The sequence below is a fragment of the Garra rufa genome, chromosome 1 (assembly GCF_049309525.1).
Source record: "Garra rufa chromosome 1, GarRuf1.0, whole genome shotgun sequence".
NCBI classification, from domain to species: Eukaryota; Metazoa; Chordata; class Actinopteri; order Cypriniformes; family Cyprinidae; genus Garra; species Garra rufa.
This window is the reverse complement of record NC_133361.1, coordinates 76,117,053-76,137,835: the sequence shown is the minus strand read 5'-3', so window position 1 is coordinate 76,137,835 and position 20,783 is coordinate 76,117,053. Positions and strand designations below refer to the sequence as shown.

The 20,783-nt window shown below is 39.9% G+C and overlaps 1 protein-coding gene across 1 annotated transcript in view; it reads left to right on the top strand.

The window, feature by feature from the left end:
- Positions 1-847: 847 nt before the first annotated feature.
- The window catches only part of LOC141320134 (NACHT, LRR and PYD domains-containing protein 3-like), a 60,982-nt gene continuing 41,046 nt past the window's right edge, over positions 848-20,783 (top strand). Inside the window, exons 1-8 of the mRNA XM_073833290.1 lie at positions 848-911; positions 995-1,123; positions 3,631-5,410; positions 5,590-5,763; positions 7,537-7,707; positions 7,778-7,788; positions 7,827-7,986; positions 13,426-13,587. Of these exons, the coding sequence (XP_073689391.1) occupies positions 848-911; positions 995-1,123; positions 3,631-5,410; positions 5,590-5,763; positions 7,537-7,707; positions 7,778-7,788; positions 7,827-7,986; positions 13,426-13,587 (2,651 nt within the window). The remainder of the gene's footprint in view (positions 912-994; positions 1,124-3,630; positions 5,411-5,589; positions 5,764-7,536; positions 7,708-7,777; positions 7,789-7,826; positions 7,987-13,425; positions 13,588-20,783) is intronic.

The following is a 20,783-nucleotide window of genomic DNA, read 5'->3' as shown; positions in this document are numbered from 1 at the left end:
ACACATATGATCTGGATACAAACTAACTGTATGCTGGTATAGATATGTTTTATCCAGTGTTATGTGTTCACTCAACCCTAACTCTGCTAGAAGTGATGATCAAAACAGAAAAAGGCTAAATGTGCTGTACATATAGCATTTATATATTATTAGAAAAACTATTTTACTGTTCTAAATAGCTTAAAACTATTTTACTTTACTATTGTATTTATAAATAGAAACACTTTTTTACATATATACACACACACACACACACAGGGCTATATATTACATATCGAGCATAATTCTTGTTTTTAAAAAAACGAAAAAAGGAACAATATATATATATATATATATTTTTTTTTTTTTTTTATTAAATTTACAATACAAGCGATTGAAAGATAGGTTAGGTTAATTGCTGGACTTGTTTTGTCCCATGTCTGAAGAATCAGTGCCCTACATGAGTTTACTAATATAGTCCACCTGACAGAGAGAACGAACACAAATGAATTCAGACGCTGATGAACACCTGCTGTTAATAAGCAGATTCACTGAAGAAAAGAGAAACAGCACAAGACAAACACAGCATGTTGAAGTAGCAGACATTTAGCAAGTTCTCATATTCATTGTATTATTTTGTTATTGTTTTGCCTGATTATAGTAAACAAAACCCATATTATTTTTATCTTTAAATATAGTGCATAATATCCACACAGAGACATTTAATAATTCATACTTTAACTGCTGCTGTATTTAATTTACTCATTCATTTTCATAGAGTTGCTTATTTATTTCAGTAAAGTGTCTAACAGTGGAGTGATTAAAAAGCTTTTCTTCCTGTCCAACAGCAGCGAGTCGGTGAAGGACGATGGCATCTGTTGAGGAGAATAGTGACACACAAGATGAGCTGGAAGATAAAAAACACAAGGAAGGTAATGAAGAACAGAATTTCAGTGATGGTGAAGTTGTCTGTCTTTATGTTGAAATGTAATGAATCTCTCTGTCTGTGTTCCAGTTCAGATGAGCAGCAGTGAAGTCTGTGTTAATATGAATGCTCAGACAGGAGGAACTGTAAATGCTCCTGTACTCAATAAAAACAACATCACAGGCCCAGTGACCATCAACATCACCTCTGCAGGACACGGTACTGTGACTGTAACTGAGACACTGCTTATTAGCCTGCAGTGAAATAATGCTGATTGTAAACCAGTTCTTATAAAAGTTGACCTAAGAATTAGATTCCTCTTCCTCATCAGTTCAGTAATAAATGTTTCTCAGTCCGTCTCAGTCATCAATGGTCTGCACAGATGTGTGAAGAACTGTCACATGAACACAATCATGTCCTAAATCTTCAGTCTTTATTTCTTTCTTTATTTCTTTCTTACTGTCTTACTCATTTACACAGTTGGAAATATCAAATATGCATCACTTGAAAAATAACTTCTTATAAAAATACACAGGAGGCTGTGTGACATTACTTCTATGGTGACTGAAGGAGAATAATAACAGGGAGATGAATCTCACAGTTCATTTATGGTCATATTGTTCTTACGCAGACATACTACAGTATTTTCTTTTGTGTATCTGTGTATTTTGTCACACATTTTTACTTCTGTCTTTTCTCTCTCTCCACACAGAGCCACAAAAAAGAACAGAACAAGGTGCAGTCTTATCAGTCGTATTCAAAACTATGTTGCTTTCATCATTTTTTTTTCTTTTACTGCACAAGTCACAGTTGTGACTGTATTACCAATTCTCTTTAAATCAAGTCATTTCAATTGGTGACCTTCTTTTAAAAGCCTCTCGTTCAGCTGTTTCAGTCATGAAAGTGCAGCTTCTGTGTCTCTGAATGAGCAAACATCACATTCTGCAAAACTGTTCTCCAGGCTTATGACTAAATTTAATAGACAATTAAATCTGACAACTGTCTCATAATTAGTACTTTCTTATGCTCAGATAGCATTAAAAAAGCTTATTTTTCAGCCTAGACCGGTTATTGCAGAAACACAGTCCTGAGAGCATTTTTCCAGCTAGGAATGGTTTTGTTCAAAGAATGTTCCGGTAATGTTAGTTCCCATTTATTTAGGAGTATTCTCCTGAAAGGTAGAATAACATTCTCAAAACATTATACAAATGTTTCATGATTTATTTATTAGAACATTATCCACTAACATTTTAATAAAGATTTAAGTGGGAATCTTCCTATTGGACATTGGATGTGAACTGCATTACCAGCTTCACTTATTATAAACCAGATTGACTTTATTTCTGTCATACATTTACACAAGTTTTTATTGAGATGAACAGAGGTTTAGATGTTGATGTCTGTTTGAAAGTAATAGTTTGGTTTATTCTCACCATTATGTTGATAAGTGTCTTTGGATGTTTGTTATGGCAAAAACAGTAAGAGAAAATGTGAACAGATGATTTGGTTTGCTTGCTAATGATTAAACTATCAGCATGTAGCGTTCTAATAATCTGTTGTCATCTGGTCTAATCTGTGGTGCTGCACTTTATTTGTTATAGCAGTTCAGTGTTTCTACAGACAGAGATTCAGCAGAAATCAGATGCATTTCAAGGATAAAAAAAAACTTCTTTGTAACAAACATCAAGAATCAGTGTATGAGTCTAAACATTGGTGACTTGCTTCATTCTGCAATGTATTGTGGGTACATCTTACAAAACTCGAGCTCCCAGAATGCACTGCAGCATGAAGCATGTCACCATTGTTGAGATTCATACACCGATTCTTGATGTCTGTGTGTGAAAACTATCAGGAGTTTGAAGTGATTTGTGAACAGTGTATTTTAAAAATTACAGATAAAAATTCAGATTATCTGATTAAATCACTAATCACTGCATGATACTATTTTTAACAAAGTCCAGAGTCAAAATGCTCAACTCAACCAAACGCTTCTCCCCATGATGTTGAAATCAAACCAAACTATTATTCTCAAACAGACATCAACATCTAAATCTCTATTAATCTGTAAATATAAGACAGAAATAAAGTCATTCCAGTTTATAACAAGTGAAGCTGGTAATGCTGTTTTTGGAGTTATTTAATGGAGCTTGACATCAAACAAAGGTTAGGTTTTTGCTTTCAAACTAAATTTGACATCTGAGCAATGTAAGTCCACATTTTTTGGATTTATTAGAATGTTGGAGAATAATGTTCTAATAATGTTATCAATGAACATTTGTAAAATGTTTTAGAGAAAGTTATCCTACCTTTTAGCAGAGCATTCTGGGAACTAAAATAAAACTTTCAGCTGAAAACATTCCCAGAACATCAAACATTTCTAGCTGGGTCAGGAAGCTGACTGTTTCTATAGCAACCGAAGTTGATAAGTGCAGCTGCAGTGACACAATGACTTTACCAATTAACAACTGGCTCTTTTATTCAGAAGCAGGACTATTCCACCTAATTGTGCATTGCACTTTTCCCCATTCAAGTATTAGACGTGCTGCATCTTTGTGTGCTTAAAGTCTGTGGAGTTACTTTTAAAAGTAGTTAAATTACAGTATGTTGAAGAAATTCTGAAGAGATCACAATGATGTAAAAGCCTTATCATGTTTATAAAAAAGGAAGGAATCTGTTTTTGATTTTTACCAATGTTTTATTAACTTTATTATCTTTTGTAACAGCAGATTTGAAAAAATTCTTGGAAACTCACAAATCCAACATGAAGGAGAAAGCAGAATGTATTTTTGAGGGCAAGAAAGAAAATGAAGCACATCTCCAGGATGTTTACACAGAACTCTTCATCACAGAGGGAGATATGAAGGAGGTTAATCAGGAACGTGAGATTCTGAAGATTGATGATGCTTTTCACAAGAACAAACAAACACAGGGCAAACCAATCGAATGCAATGATATATTTACATTATTAAAGGTAAAAAATAAGAAAAAGATTGTGCTGACCAAAGGAGTCGCTGGCATTGGAAAAACTGTCTCTCTGCACAAGTTCATCCTGGACTGGGCTGAAGGAAAAGCCAATCAGGATATACACTGTGTGTTCCTGCTTCCATTCCGACAGATTAACAGCATTAAAGACAGAGAGTTCAGTCTTCATGAGTTTCTGCTGAGATTTTATACTGAATTGAAGGGTCTGGAAAAATCAAAGTTATATAAAAAACGTAAACTTGTCTTCATATTTGATGGACTTGATGAGAGTCAGCTGCCTTTGGAATTTGAAAGTGGAATAGTGAATGATGTTGAGGAAAGATCATCTGTAGATGTGCTGTTCACAAGTCTGGTCAAAGGGACTCTGCTTCCATCAGCTCTGGTTTGGGTGACCTCACGACCTGCAGCAGCCAATCAAATCCCGTCTCAGTATGTAGGTTTGATCACTGAGGTGCGAGGATTCACTGACCAACAGAAGGAGCAGTACTTCAGAAAGAAATTCACAGATGAGACTCTGGCTGACAGAATCGTCAAACACATTAAGACAAATCGCAGTCTCTACATCATGTGCCACATTCCTGTGTTCTGCTGGATCACAGCTACAGTACTTCAGGATATTCTCAAGGACAGTGAAGAGAACATCAGCACAACACTCACTGAAATGTACATCGACTTCCTGCTGATACAGATGAACATGAAGAACCAGAAGTATGATAAAAAAGAAGAAAGAGAATATGCAAAGAATTTAGACTCAAATAAAATAATGATTTTAAAGTTAGCCAAGTTAGCATTTGAACAGCTGAAGAAGGGAAACATTGTGTTCTATGAGGAAGATCTGAAAGAATGTGTTGATGTGATTAAAGACACTGAGTTCACAGGAATGATCGCTGAGATCTTTAAGAAGGAAAAGGGACTTCATGAGAAGAAGGTATTTTCCTTTGTGCATCTGAGTGTTCAAGAGTTCCTCGCCGCAGTGCATGTGTTCCTCTGTTACCTGAACAAGAACATGAAGGAGCTTCAGTTCTTCTTTAAACCAGAAGAACCAGAAGAAAATATCACATTGCAGGGGCTACTGCAGAATGCTGTTGATAAAGCCATGGATAGTGAGAGAGGACATCTGGACCTGTTCCTGCGGTTTCTGATGGGCATTACACTAGAATCCAGTCAAAACCTGCTCAAGGGTCTGATCACAAAAGCTGAAGACACCACAGAGAGCATCAGACAAACAACTAAATACATTAAACAAAAACAAGACAGCCGTTCTATCTCAGAAGAAGCTTTAGTCAACCTATTCTACTGCTTACTTGAGCTCAAGGATCATTCATTATATGAGGAAATCCAGAGTTACATCAGTTCAGATGCACATCCAGGAAGAAAACTCTCATCTTCAATGTGCACAGTGCTGACCTACATACTGCTGATGTCAGAGAAGGTGCTGGATGAGTTCAACCCAAAGAGATTCACTTCAGAACAAGAAAATTACATGAGACTTATTCCAGCTGTGAGATGCTGCAGAAAAGCCCTGTGAGTAATTTTTACTGACTGCTGTTTGATCAAATATTTTATTCTACATCGTTAAACAATTAAATGTTGAAATATTATTTAAAATATCTTCTTGTCCTGATAGTGAAGTATAAAATATGTTGCAAAAACACTGAACATCAGAAAATAATCAAAATCAATCAAACCTTCTGTTCTTGCAGATTTGACGGCTGTGGTCTTGATGAAACATGCTGTGAAACTATATCTTCAGCTCTCCAATCATCAGACTCCCATCTGACAGAGCTGGACCTGAGCTACAATCACCTGCAGGATTCAGGAGTGCAGCTGATTTATGATGGACTGAAGAGTTCACACTGTCAGCTGAACATACTGAGGTTTGACATTCACTAAATCACTAGGTTACAATATGTGGATGAATTGCCAGTTCACAATTACAGATAGCCAATTTTCCCATTTATATTTTAGAATAAATGTATCAGTGATGTTTTTCCAAGGGAACAAGGCAGGGAATGTCTACTCAAAAAAACCTAATGTGAAATCCATCTCTGTTTCCACGCATTCTGGAAAACCTGGATTTGACACTGCAGTACATTTTACTTGTATTTCTGTCATCGCGGTTTCCTTTCCATGAACTTGTTTGCAGAACACATCGCCACACAAAAATGAACCAAACTCAGCAGCATATACTTGTCATGTATTTGTCTTGTCTTGTTATTGTAAAGTGTTACTAGAAGAGCGTTTAGAAAGAATTTTAATACGTTTCAAACTTAATGTCCTAATGGTTAGAGAGTTAGACTTGTAACTTGAAGAGTGAGGGTTCGAATCACAGGTCCGGCAGGTATTGTAGGGTGGGGTGAGTGAATCAGCAGTGCTCTGTTGTAATGAATCTAAAATATATGAAAGTCTAATGTTTATCAGTACATTACAGAAAATAATGAACTTTATCACAGTATGCTAATTTTTTGAGAAGGACCAGTGTGTGTATGTATGTATATATATATATATATATATATATATATATATATATATATATACACACACACACACACACACACAAATATATTAAAAATAAAAAAAGTTTGTGTCTCTGGCACCGACCCTGATAAGTTATTCAAAGTAATATTCATGTATTTAATGAAAATTGATTGAAAGAATACTTTCAAATTATTCTTTATTTAGTAAAATTTTAATTATTGTTTGCAAAACCACTGAAACTGTAAAATATTAGTAATATGAATTGGAACACATCGAAGCAATTTAAATTTTCAGTTGGTTTTATTAAATGCTTTAGCATATTTTAAGATTAGTAAATATCGATCCAAAATAATAAAGGAGGAATACAAAAACAATTCTGACAATATATACACATTCATACACACTGTCACACTGAAAAATAAACAAATCACAACATAAATTATACACATGAGTTAATTAAGGAATAATTGACTCTGGGCTGCTTTAAATTATTAGAAAAATACTGCACACCTGAGGTGGTGATGACGCGATTTACAGTTGTGCATTATTAATAATTGAATAAATGACTTTGCCCGCAGTAAATTATTCCGCTTACACTACAGTAACCACACATCAAGACATTGATCAGATGGTATATTTCAAGGCATTCATCCAGTTTTTGTGTTATTGTGAGTAAGATTAATTTCTGAAGTTTTTTTTACTGATAATATAATTAGAGTAGCGTTAACAATATTATCATGCGTATGTTTCCAATGTTTGCGTCTGTAAGGGGAGAAAAAGTGGGAAAAAATAGAGTATGTGCTTTCCATACATCATAAAATGCCATTTTGTTGCAAAAATGTATCTGTTGTTTTATCAAGTCAAGTTCTCAACTTTATAGCACTTTATACAATATTGTGTCAAAGCAGCTTTACTACAGGAAAATAGTTTGTTATTGTCCCCTTGCTTTATTGATGAAGTCATCTTCTAGCTAAAGTCTTTTAAAATAATTGAAATAATTTGGTGAAGTGATACGGTCATTTAATGCAGTAAAGATCTGCCTGGAACTACTTTCATCATGTGGTTTTCCTGAAAGAAAATGTTGATTATGCTGTACTTAGGCCAAATATAAAGGCCAGAATACAAACCAGATGAACACATTAATATGGCCATTTGTTTTGTTTTCCACTTAGGCTATATGGCTGTAAAATTACAGCTCAGTCCTGTGAGTTTTTTTCATCAGCTCTACAATCCTCAAACTCTGTCCTGAGAGAGCTGGACCTGAGTAACAATGACCTGAAAGATACAGGAGTGAAACTGCTTTCTGATGGACTGAAGAGAAACTGTAAGCTGGAGATACTGAGGTTTGAGTTCAAACGCTTTAATTGATTTTTTTTTCACCATTAAATTAATCATAAAAATCACATTGCCAAGACTTATTTTGTGTTTAATTACTGTTTTTACTCATTCAGACTTTCCATAGGTAATCTCACTGCCCAGTGCTGTGAGAGTTTGTCATCAGTTTTACAATGCTCAAACTCTGGTCTGAAAGAGCTGGACCTGAGTAACAATGACCTGAAGGATATAGGAGTGATGCTGCTTTCTGATGGACTGAAGAGAAACTGTAAGCTGGAGATACTGAGGTTTGAGTTCAAACGCTTTCATTGATTTTTTTTTTCACCATTAAATTAATCATAAAAATCACATTGCCAAGACTTATATTGTGTGCAATTACTGTTTTTACTCATTCAGACTTTCCATATGTAATCTCACTGCTCAGTCCTGTGAGAGTTTGTCATCAGTTTTACAGTGCTCAAACTCTGGTCTGAAAGAGCTGGACCTGAGTAACAATGACCTGAAGGATCATGGAGTGATGCTGCTTTCTGATGGACTGAAGAGAAACTGTAAGCTGGAGATACTGAGGTTTGAGTTCAAACGCTTTCATTTTTTTTTTCACCATTAAATTAATCATAAAAATCACATTGCCAAGACTTATATTGTGTGCAATTACTGTTTTTACTCATTCAGACTTTCCATATGTAATCTCACTGCCCAGTCCTGTGAGAGTTTGTCATTAGTTTTACGATCCTCAAACTCTGGTCTGAAAGAGCTGGACCTGAGTAACAATGACCTGAAGGATCATGGAGTGAAACTGCTTTCTGATGGACTGAAGAGAAACTCTAAGCTGGAGATACTGAGGTAAACTGTTTTCCATGAAATAATTAACAACATGCTACCACATTTTGTTTGAGAGTGAAGCATGACACTGAATTCATTAACACCCAAGAAAATGATGTCTCAGAGAGACTCAGTTTGAAGTAAATGCTACTTCAAATCAAATCAAGTCAAGTCACCTTTATTTATATAGAGCTTGTAACAATACAGATTGTGTCAAAGCAACTGCACAGTATTTAAACACAACAATAGTGTGTAAGTAACGAATTATTGTAGATAATCAATTTTCAGTTAAAGGCAGTTCATCAATGAATTCAGTGATATCATCGTCAGTTCAGTTCAAATAGTATACGATATCACTGGAAAATGGAAAAACTTCACACAAACTCCATTTAATACAAGTTTTATGAGTTTAAATCAACATGGATAAACATTTGAAAATATAAAATGCACCAAACATTTTTCCAAATCTGTAATGAGAATTGCTATGAATCTATTGAAGTAACAAGAACAAGAAGCTATTACATTTAGATAATAAAATATTAAGACAGACATCCATATTAGAATTGTAATTTTACTGTGAATGTAAATTTGTAATGCATCTGAACTATTTGCAAACAGTATTTTTATTTTGATATGTCCGCATTCGCTCCTAATTGCCTAATCTGCTGCCCAAAAATGAATCTATGTAAAGTTAAGTTGTTACGTGAGATATTCTACTGGTATCTCTACAGGAACGTCCTTTTACAATTTTGTATCACTCCGCGTGTTCTAGCCGGGTCTGTTTTTTTTTTTTTCAGTGTCATGGCGGACTACAAAACATTTGTGTGTAATTTTAATTTACTTGTGCGTAATTTAAAACTATTGTATGTAATTATGTTTTTTGTCAGAATTAGATTCCAAAATCTACGGCCGCGACAGTTTACAGATAAGAGATTTTCTGTGTTTGTTAGAATACAACTCCAAAATTTACGACTGTGACAGTTCACAGACATAACACTTGTTTTCACAACACCCGTGTTACACGCACGACATGCGAATTATTTTGTTTTTTAAATGAAATGATACTTTAAAAAAGGAACTAAAAGTAATATGCTAAACTAAAGGTAATATGTTCTCTGCAAAATAAAGCAAAAACACATAATATAATGTTTAAAATATAACACAATATCAACTTCTTATTTACTTAACTGTTGTATGAAATCATATATCACAAACTCAGCAGCCCACATTATTGCCAGAATCCCCTCCTCTCACCACATCACCCGTGTTTTGAAAAACTAAAAAAAAACTAAAAAAATAAACTTTTTGAATCGGGTCCTGTTCAAGCTGCCGTTTAAAACACTACACATTTGCTGGGTGTGTTAACAACAAGAGGTTGGTGGCAATAGACCGGAAAGATGTGTACTACGTGTCCCAATCCTTTCAAAGTGCAGTTAGTTCCTACGGTTGCCTTCGAGGAATGAGCCTATTTATAACCGGATATCCATTGCGCGGCCAGCTATGTGCGCGGCCAGTGCGTTTTCTCTGCTTCCTGTTTGCCTTGCCTTGCTGCAGAGTGGTCTGTGTTTGTTGCTCCCTGCAGCTTCAGTTTTCTGTTGGATCTTATTGTTAATTCTGCCGTTTTAAATTGATAGATATAGCTTAACTTGATTTCTGATCTTATTCATCAAACTAATCTGACTAATTTGATCGTTCGCATTATTTTATAATCACAACACGAATGCAGCACGTTAGCATTCCACTCGCACTCCATTCACGCTTTTAAACTCTTGTTTACTATCTTTAGCATTGCGTTAGCCGGTTAGCTTGTCATCTGCGTTCCATTCACGTTTTTTCTCTCGTGTTTAATATCGTTAGTACTCCTTTAGCCAGTTCCATTCCGTTTTTTTCAGGAATTCGAACAACATTAGTTGGTAAGTTGGAATCTTTCCACAATCACGGTGAGTAATGGCTTCTTCTCCTACAATTGTTGTCTGCACTGCTTGCCAGATGTTTAGCTTATCTATCTCTACAATCGGACATTGGTACAAACTGCTGGTTTCGTCTGGCCAGAGGAGAACTGGTCCCCCGACTGAGCCTGGTTTCTCCCAAGGTTTTTTCTCAATTTCTGTCACCTGTGGAGTTTTGGTTCCTTGCCGCTGTCGCCTCTGGCTTGTTTAGTTGGGGACACTTTCCAGCGATATCGTATACTCTTTGAACTGAACTGACAATGATATCACTGAATTCATTGATGAACTGCCTTTAACTGAAAATTGATTATCTTCAATAATGCGTTACTTACACACTATTGTTGTGTTTAAATACTGTGCAGTTGCTTTGACACAATCTGTATTAGGGCTGGGCGATAAATCGAAAGCGATTCTAAGGCGCGTTTAGTGAATGAAGCCGGTACTTTGATTAGTAGTAAATCTCCATCACGTGCGTTCAGCTGCGTTCAGCTGGAGTGTTCAGAGGCGTAAATCACTGACAAGCTACGCCTAATCGCGCTCAAAATTGAATCGAATCGAATGCGATTTTTAGCGCGATTTGGCGTAGCTTGTCAGTGATTTACGCCTCTGAACACTCCAGCTGAACGCAGCTGAACGCACGTGATGGAGATTTACTACTAATCAAAGTACCGGCTTCATTCACTAAACGTGCCTTAGAATCGCTTTCGATTTATCGCCCAGCCCTAATCTGTATTGTTACAAGCGCTATATAAATAAAGGTGACTTGACTTGACTTGACTTGACTTGACTATGCAAAATCTGCACACCCCATTTCATTGGCCTTTTCTCAAGATATTAGAGGTGTTTGGGCTCCCAAGAGTGACTCCTAGTGTCATATTGAGGGTTACCATACATAACAGAGATATTTTTGAGACTTTTGAAAATGTCTGAGCTTTTTAATTTTGTTGCCACGTTTCAAAAACATATTTGCGGAGACTGAGACGGCTGAAAGCGCACCCTGTTTATTTTCATTATTTTACAAAAGCACAGTGTTTTGTTGATTTGCTGAGCATACACAAATAAAAGTAATTCAAATAATAAATTGCACTTAAATATACAATAAAAAATTAGGTAATCAGGAAAAAATGCAAGTGATTCTCCCAGCGCCATCACTGACCCCAGGAAGTCAACCCTTGGTGTCTAGTTAAAATACATTGTGCCTGTTCCTAAGTACATTTGTACTTTAATGGAATATAACTGTTTCTGATTATGCTACTTTTGTGACTGAAACTACAGAAAATAACAGCTGAAATGACTGTGTCTTAGTTAGGGTTGGGAATCGAAAATCGATTCCGATTCTGGAATCGGATACTTAAGATAAAGAATCGGATACTTGTTATAAAATTTAAATTTCGATTCCTCGTTTCGATTCCAGGGTGCATTTTTTCATCTAGCGATCTGCCAGGACCTTCCGCGCATGCAATCTGCCAGGACCTTACGTGGTAATGTAAACATCAGTCAATAAGATGGATCGCGGTAAGCGTTTAAAAGTGTGGCTACGCTTTGTAAAAACCGAAGACAAAGCTACCGCTGCACGCAAACTTCATCTTAGAGATCTGCAAGGGACGGATTTTAGTCCTGCGCCCGCCCGCTCCAAAAGGAATATATGTTATTTCGTCCTGCAAAAGCCCACATAAAATAACTTATACCCCCGCGGGAAGACAGGTATCTACTTCATCTCTTGGCTGCATGAAACAAACCCTCCCGCTAATGTAAAGGCAAAGATGACCAGAGTAATAGTAGCGTACATTAGGCACGCATAAGTCCGCTGTTGATTCACAAACTATTCATGATTTCGGGGCTCTGATCCATAGTACTTTTGCGTGAAATTTCAAAATAATTGCATAGTTTTCAAAATGAATCTCCTGTTAGTTTTTTATAATGAATGCTTACCCATAGAGGTTGCTCTTGTAAGGGTCAGTGGTGTTTATGCACATATGAGCACCAGAATCATCAGATTTACAATGTATTTACTGTATTTTTCATTTATATGTTCATTTTAAAATAAATACAAACAGTAGATATTCAGTCACTTAATAAAGAGTACTCTGAAGTTGTGAAGAATGTCTGAATTAAATAATTCAGGTGCTTTAAATCTGTATATGTATATTCATGTTAAAAAGTTGGAGCAGAGGGTTTTCTTATAAATTCAAAAGTATAGCTTTAATTTAAAGTTTGTTTGAATTTTTTTTATAAGGAGAAAAATAAAAAGGCAAAACAAATGTTTAGGTTAATAAAAAAGGTTCAAAAATAAACACCTTTAGAGGAAATGTCAGGCATAGGGGGGCCTTGCAAAATTGACCCGTGAAGAAGGGGGCCCTGATATAAAAAAAGCAATTATGACTTTATAACTCCCAATTGCAAGAAATGAAGTCAGAAATGCAATTGTGAGAAAAAGTCAGAATTGCGAGATACAAACTTGCAATTCTGAGCAAACAGTCAGAATGGCAAGTTTATATTCCACAGTTGCGAGTTATAAAAAAAGTCAGAATTGTGAATTTATATCCTGCAATTGCGAGAAAAAAGTCAGAATTGTGAGTTTATATTCAGCAATTGCGAGAAAAAAGTCAGAATTGTGAGTTTATATTCAGCAATTGTGAGAAAAAGTCAGAATTGCGAGACACAAACTTGTAATTCTGAGAACAAAAGTTGGAATTGTGAGTTTAGAGAACCCCTGTAATAAAATAATATGTTGCAAGCTAGCACTGAAAATAAACATGTTTGATATATTAATGTTTGACTTTTGTGTTTGTTGTTGTTTTTTTTACTAAATTGGAATCGAAACTGGGAATCGAAAAGAATCGGAATCGATAAGTGGAATCGGAATCGGAATCGAAATCGATAAAATTCAAACGATACCCAACCCTAGTCAGCCAAACTAATGTAACGTGGACCTGTTTCTGTGTGTGTCTGTAGGTTGTCTGGCTGTATGGTGACAAAGGAAGGCTGTGATTGTTTGTCTTCAGTTCTGAGTTCAAACCCCTCACACCTGAGAGAGCTGGATCTGAGCTACAACCACCCAGGAGATTCAGGAAAGAGGCTGCTCTCTGAAAAATGCAAGAATCTGGACAAACTCAAGTATGTTGAGCAGCAACGTTTTTTTAGATTTCAGTGTCTCTATGTACATAGAAGTCTAAGGGTTTCTAGAGGACACAACAATATAACAGATTTAAAGAGCACTAGTCTGAGCCAAATAAACAAAAATATCTTAGATAGTTTCAGTGTAAGACACATTGATCTCCACTGTCCTCTCTCATTAAATGCATATAACACGCATAAAATAAATAAGAAGCAACTATGTTGATTTCATTTAGTTAAATGACAACACACAATCAAACTACTTCCTACTTGTTTTTTAAATTTTGAAAAAAAAAGTAAACAACTCTCCCACTGCTTTGTGTCATGTCAAAATGAAACATGAAATAGCTTGAAAACGTGATGACTGTGTCCATTTTTAGTGATGTAGACGACAGCGTTGAAGATCCAAACGCGAACTTTATTAAACAGATCGTTGTCAAAACAGGCAGGGTTAAACACCAGCAAACAGGAACAAACAGGGTAATCCAAAAAAGTAATCCAATAATACAGGTGAGGGTCAAAATCCAAGTGGGTAGTCCAAAGTAACATGAAATAAAACAATGTAACTAGACAAGACCATAACTATGACTATAACTATAGAACAAAACAAAACAAAACATGGCAATGGCAATAGGGAAAAACGCTTGGTAGAGTCTGCAACAGCAAAACAATAATATGCGATGTCCTGTTTGGCATGGCCTTATATGGCTGCCAAACAGGAAGTAACCAAAGAAGCAGAGGGAGCAGTAACAGTCTGTGTAGAGCAAGGGCTCCCTCTGCTGGCCTGGCATTACAGACCTGGATCATGGAACAGAGGTGGGCCTGGACCGTGGAGCAATGGTAGACAGTGGAACAGTGGAGGCCCTGATCCATGGAACAGTGGCAGACCTGGATCATGAAGCAGAGGTGGGCCTGGCCCGTGAAGCAATGGCAGACAGTGAAACAGTGGAAGCCATGGTGGAGCAGGCACAGCAGGAAGCGATGGCATTGCTGGCAGAGCAGGAGGCCATGGCGGATCAGGGAGCCAAAATCCCCACCATGCAGGTTTCCATGATGAGGCAGTTGACCACCACAGCAGAGCAGATAGGAACAAGAATCCCCACAGCAGAGCAGGGAACCATGGTGGTGCATGGAGAGCAGGAGCAATGACAGTGGTAGAGCTGGCTAAGCATGGGCCGGTATAAGATTTTGACGGTATGATAACCTTGGATAAAAATATCACGGTTTCACGGTATCACGGTATTGTAATTACTGCTCTACAATGTTATATTTAAATGTCTGGGTAAAAAAAACAAAAATTTAACTGAACACAGTATATTTTATTTTAGGAAACATATAGAACATTTTGTAACATGGAACATTAGCCAAAATAATGCAAATAAATAATTGAATCTCCTTAATTAAATAAATTTCAGTCACTTGTGTGAGCCTAAGCCTGCAGCTCAACAATTATCAACAAAATAAAATTTTCAAAAAAAAAATCCTCCTAAATGGAAAAAATGCCATCACTAATCAAAGCAAAAATATGACCATTAGTAAAAGTTCCAAAAATAAACAAATACTCAGTATTTTTTTTAATGCCATGATTTTGAAAAGATGTTTAAGGTGCACTGTGTAATATTTAAGATGATCTCTAGACAGAGGTTCAATAACTATGTTTTCAGGGGTGCATAAAGACCTTAAAAAGACAATGATGAACAAGTAACAGTAATATTCACAATAACATAGTTTTATTGAATGATTAAGTAAATATAATTCCTTAAATTACGTTTTAAAAGAATTCTCACTATTCGTTGCTGTCAAAAAAGTCTGTATCGGCTTCTGTAGTTCTGTAAAGGGAGGGGTGAGCGGTGGACTGTTGCAATTCACCACTTCGCCACTAGATGCCGCAAAAACCTACACACTGCACCTTTAACGTGGCAGAAGGCTTAAAAGCAAAGACGTGATTTCACTTTAACTTAATTGTTGTACTAATGTTCGATCAAAGAAACGTAAAGTTAGTACATATAGTCTGCTATTTCCCACTCTGTGTTGTGGGAGTTCAGCTCCTTCATCCATCCTGAACTTATATTACCGCTGAGTCTCACTGACTGTGGACCACGTGCACAATCACATATACGCGCCAGCAGCACTAACCGGTGGGGGAGGGGCTGCATTGTTTTCGCTGCAGGGACGCACACACACAACCTAGTAGCGAGTCCTGCTCTTTCACTTTGACGACACAGAAAATGCACATATCGTAGGAACGGTATAACTTTTTTTGTGTGCGGTTTTGAAACCGTGACTTTTTCAAACCGCGGTAAACCTTGAAACCGGTTATCATCCCATGCCTAGAGCTGGCAGAGAGTTCATACTTGGGTGCTACCTCCTTTTGAGGATCTGCAGCTGGAGCTGCCTCCTCAGGGGGTTCCGCAGTGGACGTCGCCTCCATAAGACGCATTGGCACAGTGGACACGTGGACAGGCGAGGCCTCTGGAACAGACTCGTGGACAGACGAGGTCTCCTGGATGCAGTGAGCAGCCCACACACTCAAAATGGCCAATGCCATCACAGGTAGTGCAGTAGGCAATGGGATGCCCAATGGGCTGGAAGGTGTGAGGCTTAGGAGCGTCAGATCTGTGTGGCTTGCTTGGCTTGGGAGCGTCGGCTCTGCGTGGCTTGGGAGCATCGGCTCTGCGTAGCTTGGGAGCATCGGCTCTGCGTAGCTTGGGAGCGTAGGCTCTACGTGGCTTGGGAGCGTCGGCTCTGCGTGGCTTGGGAGCGTCGGCTCTGCGTGGCTTGGGAGCGTCGGCTTCTGCGTGGCTTGGGAGCGTCGGCTCTACGTGGCTTGGGAGCGTCGGCTTCTGCGTGGCTTGGGAGCGTCGGCTCTGCGTGGCTTGGGAGCGTCGGCTCTGCGTGGCTTGGGAGCGTCGGCTCTGCGTAGCTTGGGAGCATCGGCTCTGCGTAGCTTGGGAGCGTAGGCTCTACGTGGCTTGGGAGCGTCGGCTCTGCGTGGCTTGGGAGCGTCGGCTCTGCGTGGCTTGGGAGCGTCGGCTTCTGCGTGGCTTGGGAGCGTCGGCTCTGCGTGGCTTGCTTGGCTTGGAAGCGTCGGCTCTGCGTGGCTTGCTTGGCTTGGGAGCGTCGGCTCTGCGTGGCTTGGGAGCGTCGGCTCTGCGTGGCTTGGGAGCGTCGGCTCTGCGTGGCTTGGGAGCGTCGGCTCTGCGTGGCTTGGGAGCGTCGGCTCTACGTGGCTTCCGAGCGTCGGCTCTGCGTGGCTTGGGAGCGTCGGCTCTGCGTGGCTTGGGAGCATCGGCTCTGTGTGGCTTGGGAGCGTCGGCTCTGCGTGGCTTGCTTGGCTTGGAAGCGTCGGCTCTGCGTGGCTTGCTTGGCTTGGGAGCGTCGGCTCTGCGTGGCTTGCTTGCCTTGGGAGCATCGGCTCTGAGTGCCTTGCTTGGCTTGGGAGCGTCGGCTCTGCGTGGCTTGCTTGGCTTGGGAGCGTTGGCTCTGCGTGGCTTGGGAACGTCGCCTCTGCCAGGCTTGGGAGCGTCGGCTCTGTGTGGCTTGGGAGCGTCGGCTCTGCGTGGCTTGCTTGGCTTGGGAGCGTCGGCTCTGCGTGGCTTGGGAACGTCGCCTCTGCCAGGCTTGGGAGCGTCGGCTCTGTGTGGCTTGGGAACGTCGCCTCTGCCAGGCTTGGGAGCGTCGGCTCTGCGTGGCTTGGGAACGTCGCCTCTGCCAGGCTTGGGAGCGTCGGCTCTGTGTGGCTTGGGAACGTCGCCTCTGCCAGGCTTGGGAGCGTCGCCTCTGCCAGGCTTGGGAGTCGGGCAGAGAGAGACAGTTATCCGCGAGTGAGATCATTGGTGAAGTGTGTTTTTATGGTAGGGTTGGGAATTGGTTACTTGTTATAAAATAAACATTTCGATTCCTCTTATCGATTCCTGGGTGCATTTTTTCATCTAGTGATCTGCCAGGACCTTGTGTGGTAATGTAAACATCAGTCTAGTACAAGATGGATCGCGTGAATTGTTCAAAAGTGTGGCTATGCTTTGTAAAAACCGAAGACAAAGCTACCGCTGCACGCAAACTTGATTTAGAGATCTGCAAGGGATGGATGTTTTAGTCCCGCACCCGCCCGCTCCAAAAGGAATATATGTTATTTCGTCCCGCAAAAGCCCACATAAAAGTAACTTATACCAGGTATCTACTTCATCTCTTGGCTGCATTAAACAAACCCTCCCTTTAATGTAAAGGCAAAAATGATCAGACTAATAGTAACGAACTTGCACGTGCCAAATGTATTCATTCTTGTATATTGCAGTCGTACATAAGGCATGCATAAGTCCGCTGTTGATTCACAAACTATTCATGATTTCGGGGCTCTGATCCATAGTATTTTTGCGTGAAATTTCAAAATATTTGCATAGATTTCAAAATGAACGTCCTGTGAGTGTTTTATAATGAATGCTTAACCATAGAGGTGGATTTTGTAAGGGTCAGTGGTGTTTATGCACATATGAGCACCAGCATAAACAGATTTAGTATCAAACGTAGCTTGTGCATAAAAGTTCGCTTTTCTTTTACATGTGTGTGAAATCCAATGACGCCAAGTGTGTGTTGCAGACTGTCATTCAGCCGGAGCATTAACGAGTCACATAATGGATTTAGATCGATAAATAGTAGATTTTAGAAGGCAGGCAGCAACTGATGATTGAAAATGGTTTGATGTAGCTTGGTGGAAAGAATTTAAAAAGTGCAGGTAAAGGGATAAGCAAGCTGACATTGTAAGGTAGCTTATTTTTATTCATTTTATTTATCACAACTTTAATATATTTTGATGTTCCTCTGTTCCATTGTGACAATAATATTTTAGTGAATACTAATAAATAACTACAAATAACTATTCTTGTACTAAAACCTGCCTCTGCTGGACTGGAGATATTGAGGATTGACTAATTCAGTACACTACCTCATATACTGTTAGCAATTTATATTTTGCTGTTGTTGTTATTAATCAGAACTTAACAGAATTTGTCTCCAGTCCTATTCAAAGTTATATTTATGAAGCTTACCAAGTCTTTTAAAACTGGTAACTTTGATTTGGTTGTTGTTGTTTTTGTGTTTTTGTTCAAAGGACTTTACGTTTCATATGTTAAGTTTATTTTTATACATTTTATTTATCAGAACTTTAATATATTTTGATGTTCCTCTGTTCTGTTGTGACAATAAAAGAAACAAGTTTCTTTTAAAAATGCATTATCATATTATGTTAGTTAAAACTCAGAAATAACTACAAATAACTAATGTTAGGGAAATCTGTTAATGTTTTGTTGTGCGTTTCTGAAAAAAAAAAAAAAAAAATATCGGCCAATATATCGGAATATCGGATTTTAAAACCAAGAAATATTTTTTATCGGTATCGGCCTTCAAAATCCTTTATCGTTCGGGCTCTACTCTGTGTGGCTTGGGAGCATCGCCTCTGCGTGGCTTGGGAACGTCGCCTCTGCGTGGCTTGGGAGCATCGGTTCTGCGGTGTCTTGGGAGCGTCGGCTCTGCGTGGCTTGGGAGCGTCGGCTCTGCGGTGTCTTGGGAGCGTCGGCTCTGCGTGGCTTGGGAGCGTCGGCTCTGCGTGGCTTGGGAACGTCGCCTCTGCGTGGCTTGGGAGCATCGGTTCTGCGGTGTCTTGGGAGCGTCGGCTCTGCGTGGCTTGGGAGCGTCGGCTCTGCGGTGTCTTGGGAGCGTCGGCTCTGCGTGGCTTGGGAGCGTCGGCTCTGCGTGGCTTGGGAGCGTCGGCTCTGCGGTGTCTTGGGAGCGTCGGCTCTGCGTGGCTTGGGAGCGTCGGCTCTGCGTGGCTTGGGAGCGTCGGCTCTGCGTGGCTTGGGAGCGTCGGCTCTGCGGTGTCTTGGGAGCGTCGGATCTGCGGTGTCTTGGGAGCGTCGGCTCTGCGGTGTCTTGGGAGCGTCGGCTCTGCGTGGCTTGGGAGCGTCGGCTCTGCGGTGTCTTGGGAGCGTCGGCTCTGCGTGGCTTGGGAGCGTCGGCTCTGCGTGGCTTGGGAGCGTCGGCTCTGCGGTGTCTTGGGAGCGTCGGCTCTGCGGTGTCTTGGGAGTGTCGGCTCTACATGTCTTGGGAGCGTCGGCTCGGCATGGCTCGGGACGCTCGGGCGAGACATGACTTTGATCGGGATGCTCAGGCAAGATGTGATTTGGCCCTGGGGAAGAAGCTGTGACCTTACTTGAGTTAGACGGAACAGCTGTAATTCAGCTTGGCCTTGAAGGAATGGCTGTGACTTGACTTGGCTTTGAAGGAACCGCTGTGGCTTGGCTTGACTTCATGTGATTCAGGAGGTGCTGCTGTGTCTTGAATTGACTCAGGATGTGAATCTGTGTCTTGGTTTGACTCAGGAAATGCTACTGTGTTATGACTGGACTCTACAGGTACTGTAGTTGTGACGAGACTTGGCCTAGCAGGAACAGTAGCTGCAATGTGACATGATCTTGCAGGAACAGCAGCCATAAGGTGACTTGACTTTGCAGGAACCACAGCTGTGACTAGACTTGGCCTTGCTGGAACAGCAGCTGTAACGGGACTTGATTTGCAGGATCAACAGCCGTCAAGTGACTTGACATTGCAGAAACCGCAGCTTTAATGTGACTTGCCTTAGCAGTGGGAAGGGTGGCCATCTTGTGAGCAGACTCTGGAAGGGCGGCCATCTTGTGAACAGACTCTGGGATGGTGGCCATGATGGGTGCAGGCGTGGCGTGAGCAGGCCCTGGTGTCGCAAGCTTGGCATGAGGAGGCTGTGCCTTGACATACGTGAGGTGAGTAGGTTGTGGTTGGGTAGATGTAACGTGAGCAGGCTTTGGCTTGGTAGGCATGACGTGAACAATTCCAGATATGACCAATGGGATGTGAAAATGTTCTGGTGGTGTGGGTACTGTGGGATTGTGGGTCTCATCTCATCCACAATCCCAACAGTAAAAGGTGAACCAGCCAACCAGAGTGCTTAGTCAATGAAATGTTCTAGTGTCCAGTGTGGGGTGTGTAGGGGATACAGCATTTTATGTCTTTGTCTAAAACAAAGCAAAAAATTTCCTTAAGAAAAGAGTCTTTGAAATCTACCTGATAATAAAGTTCACAAAATTCAGCCACGTACTCCTCAATAGGCCGGTTCCTTTGGCAAAGATGAACTAGACAATCTCCAGGGTTCATGACGATCTGTGGTG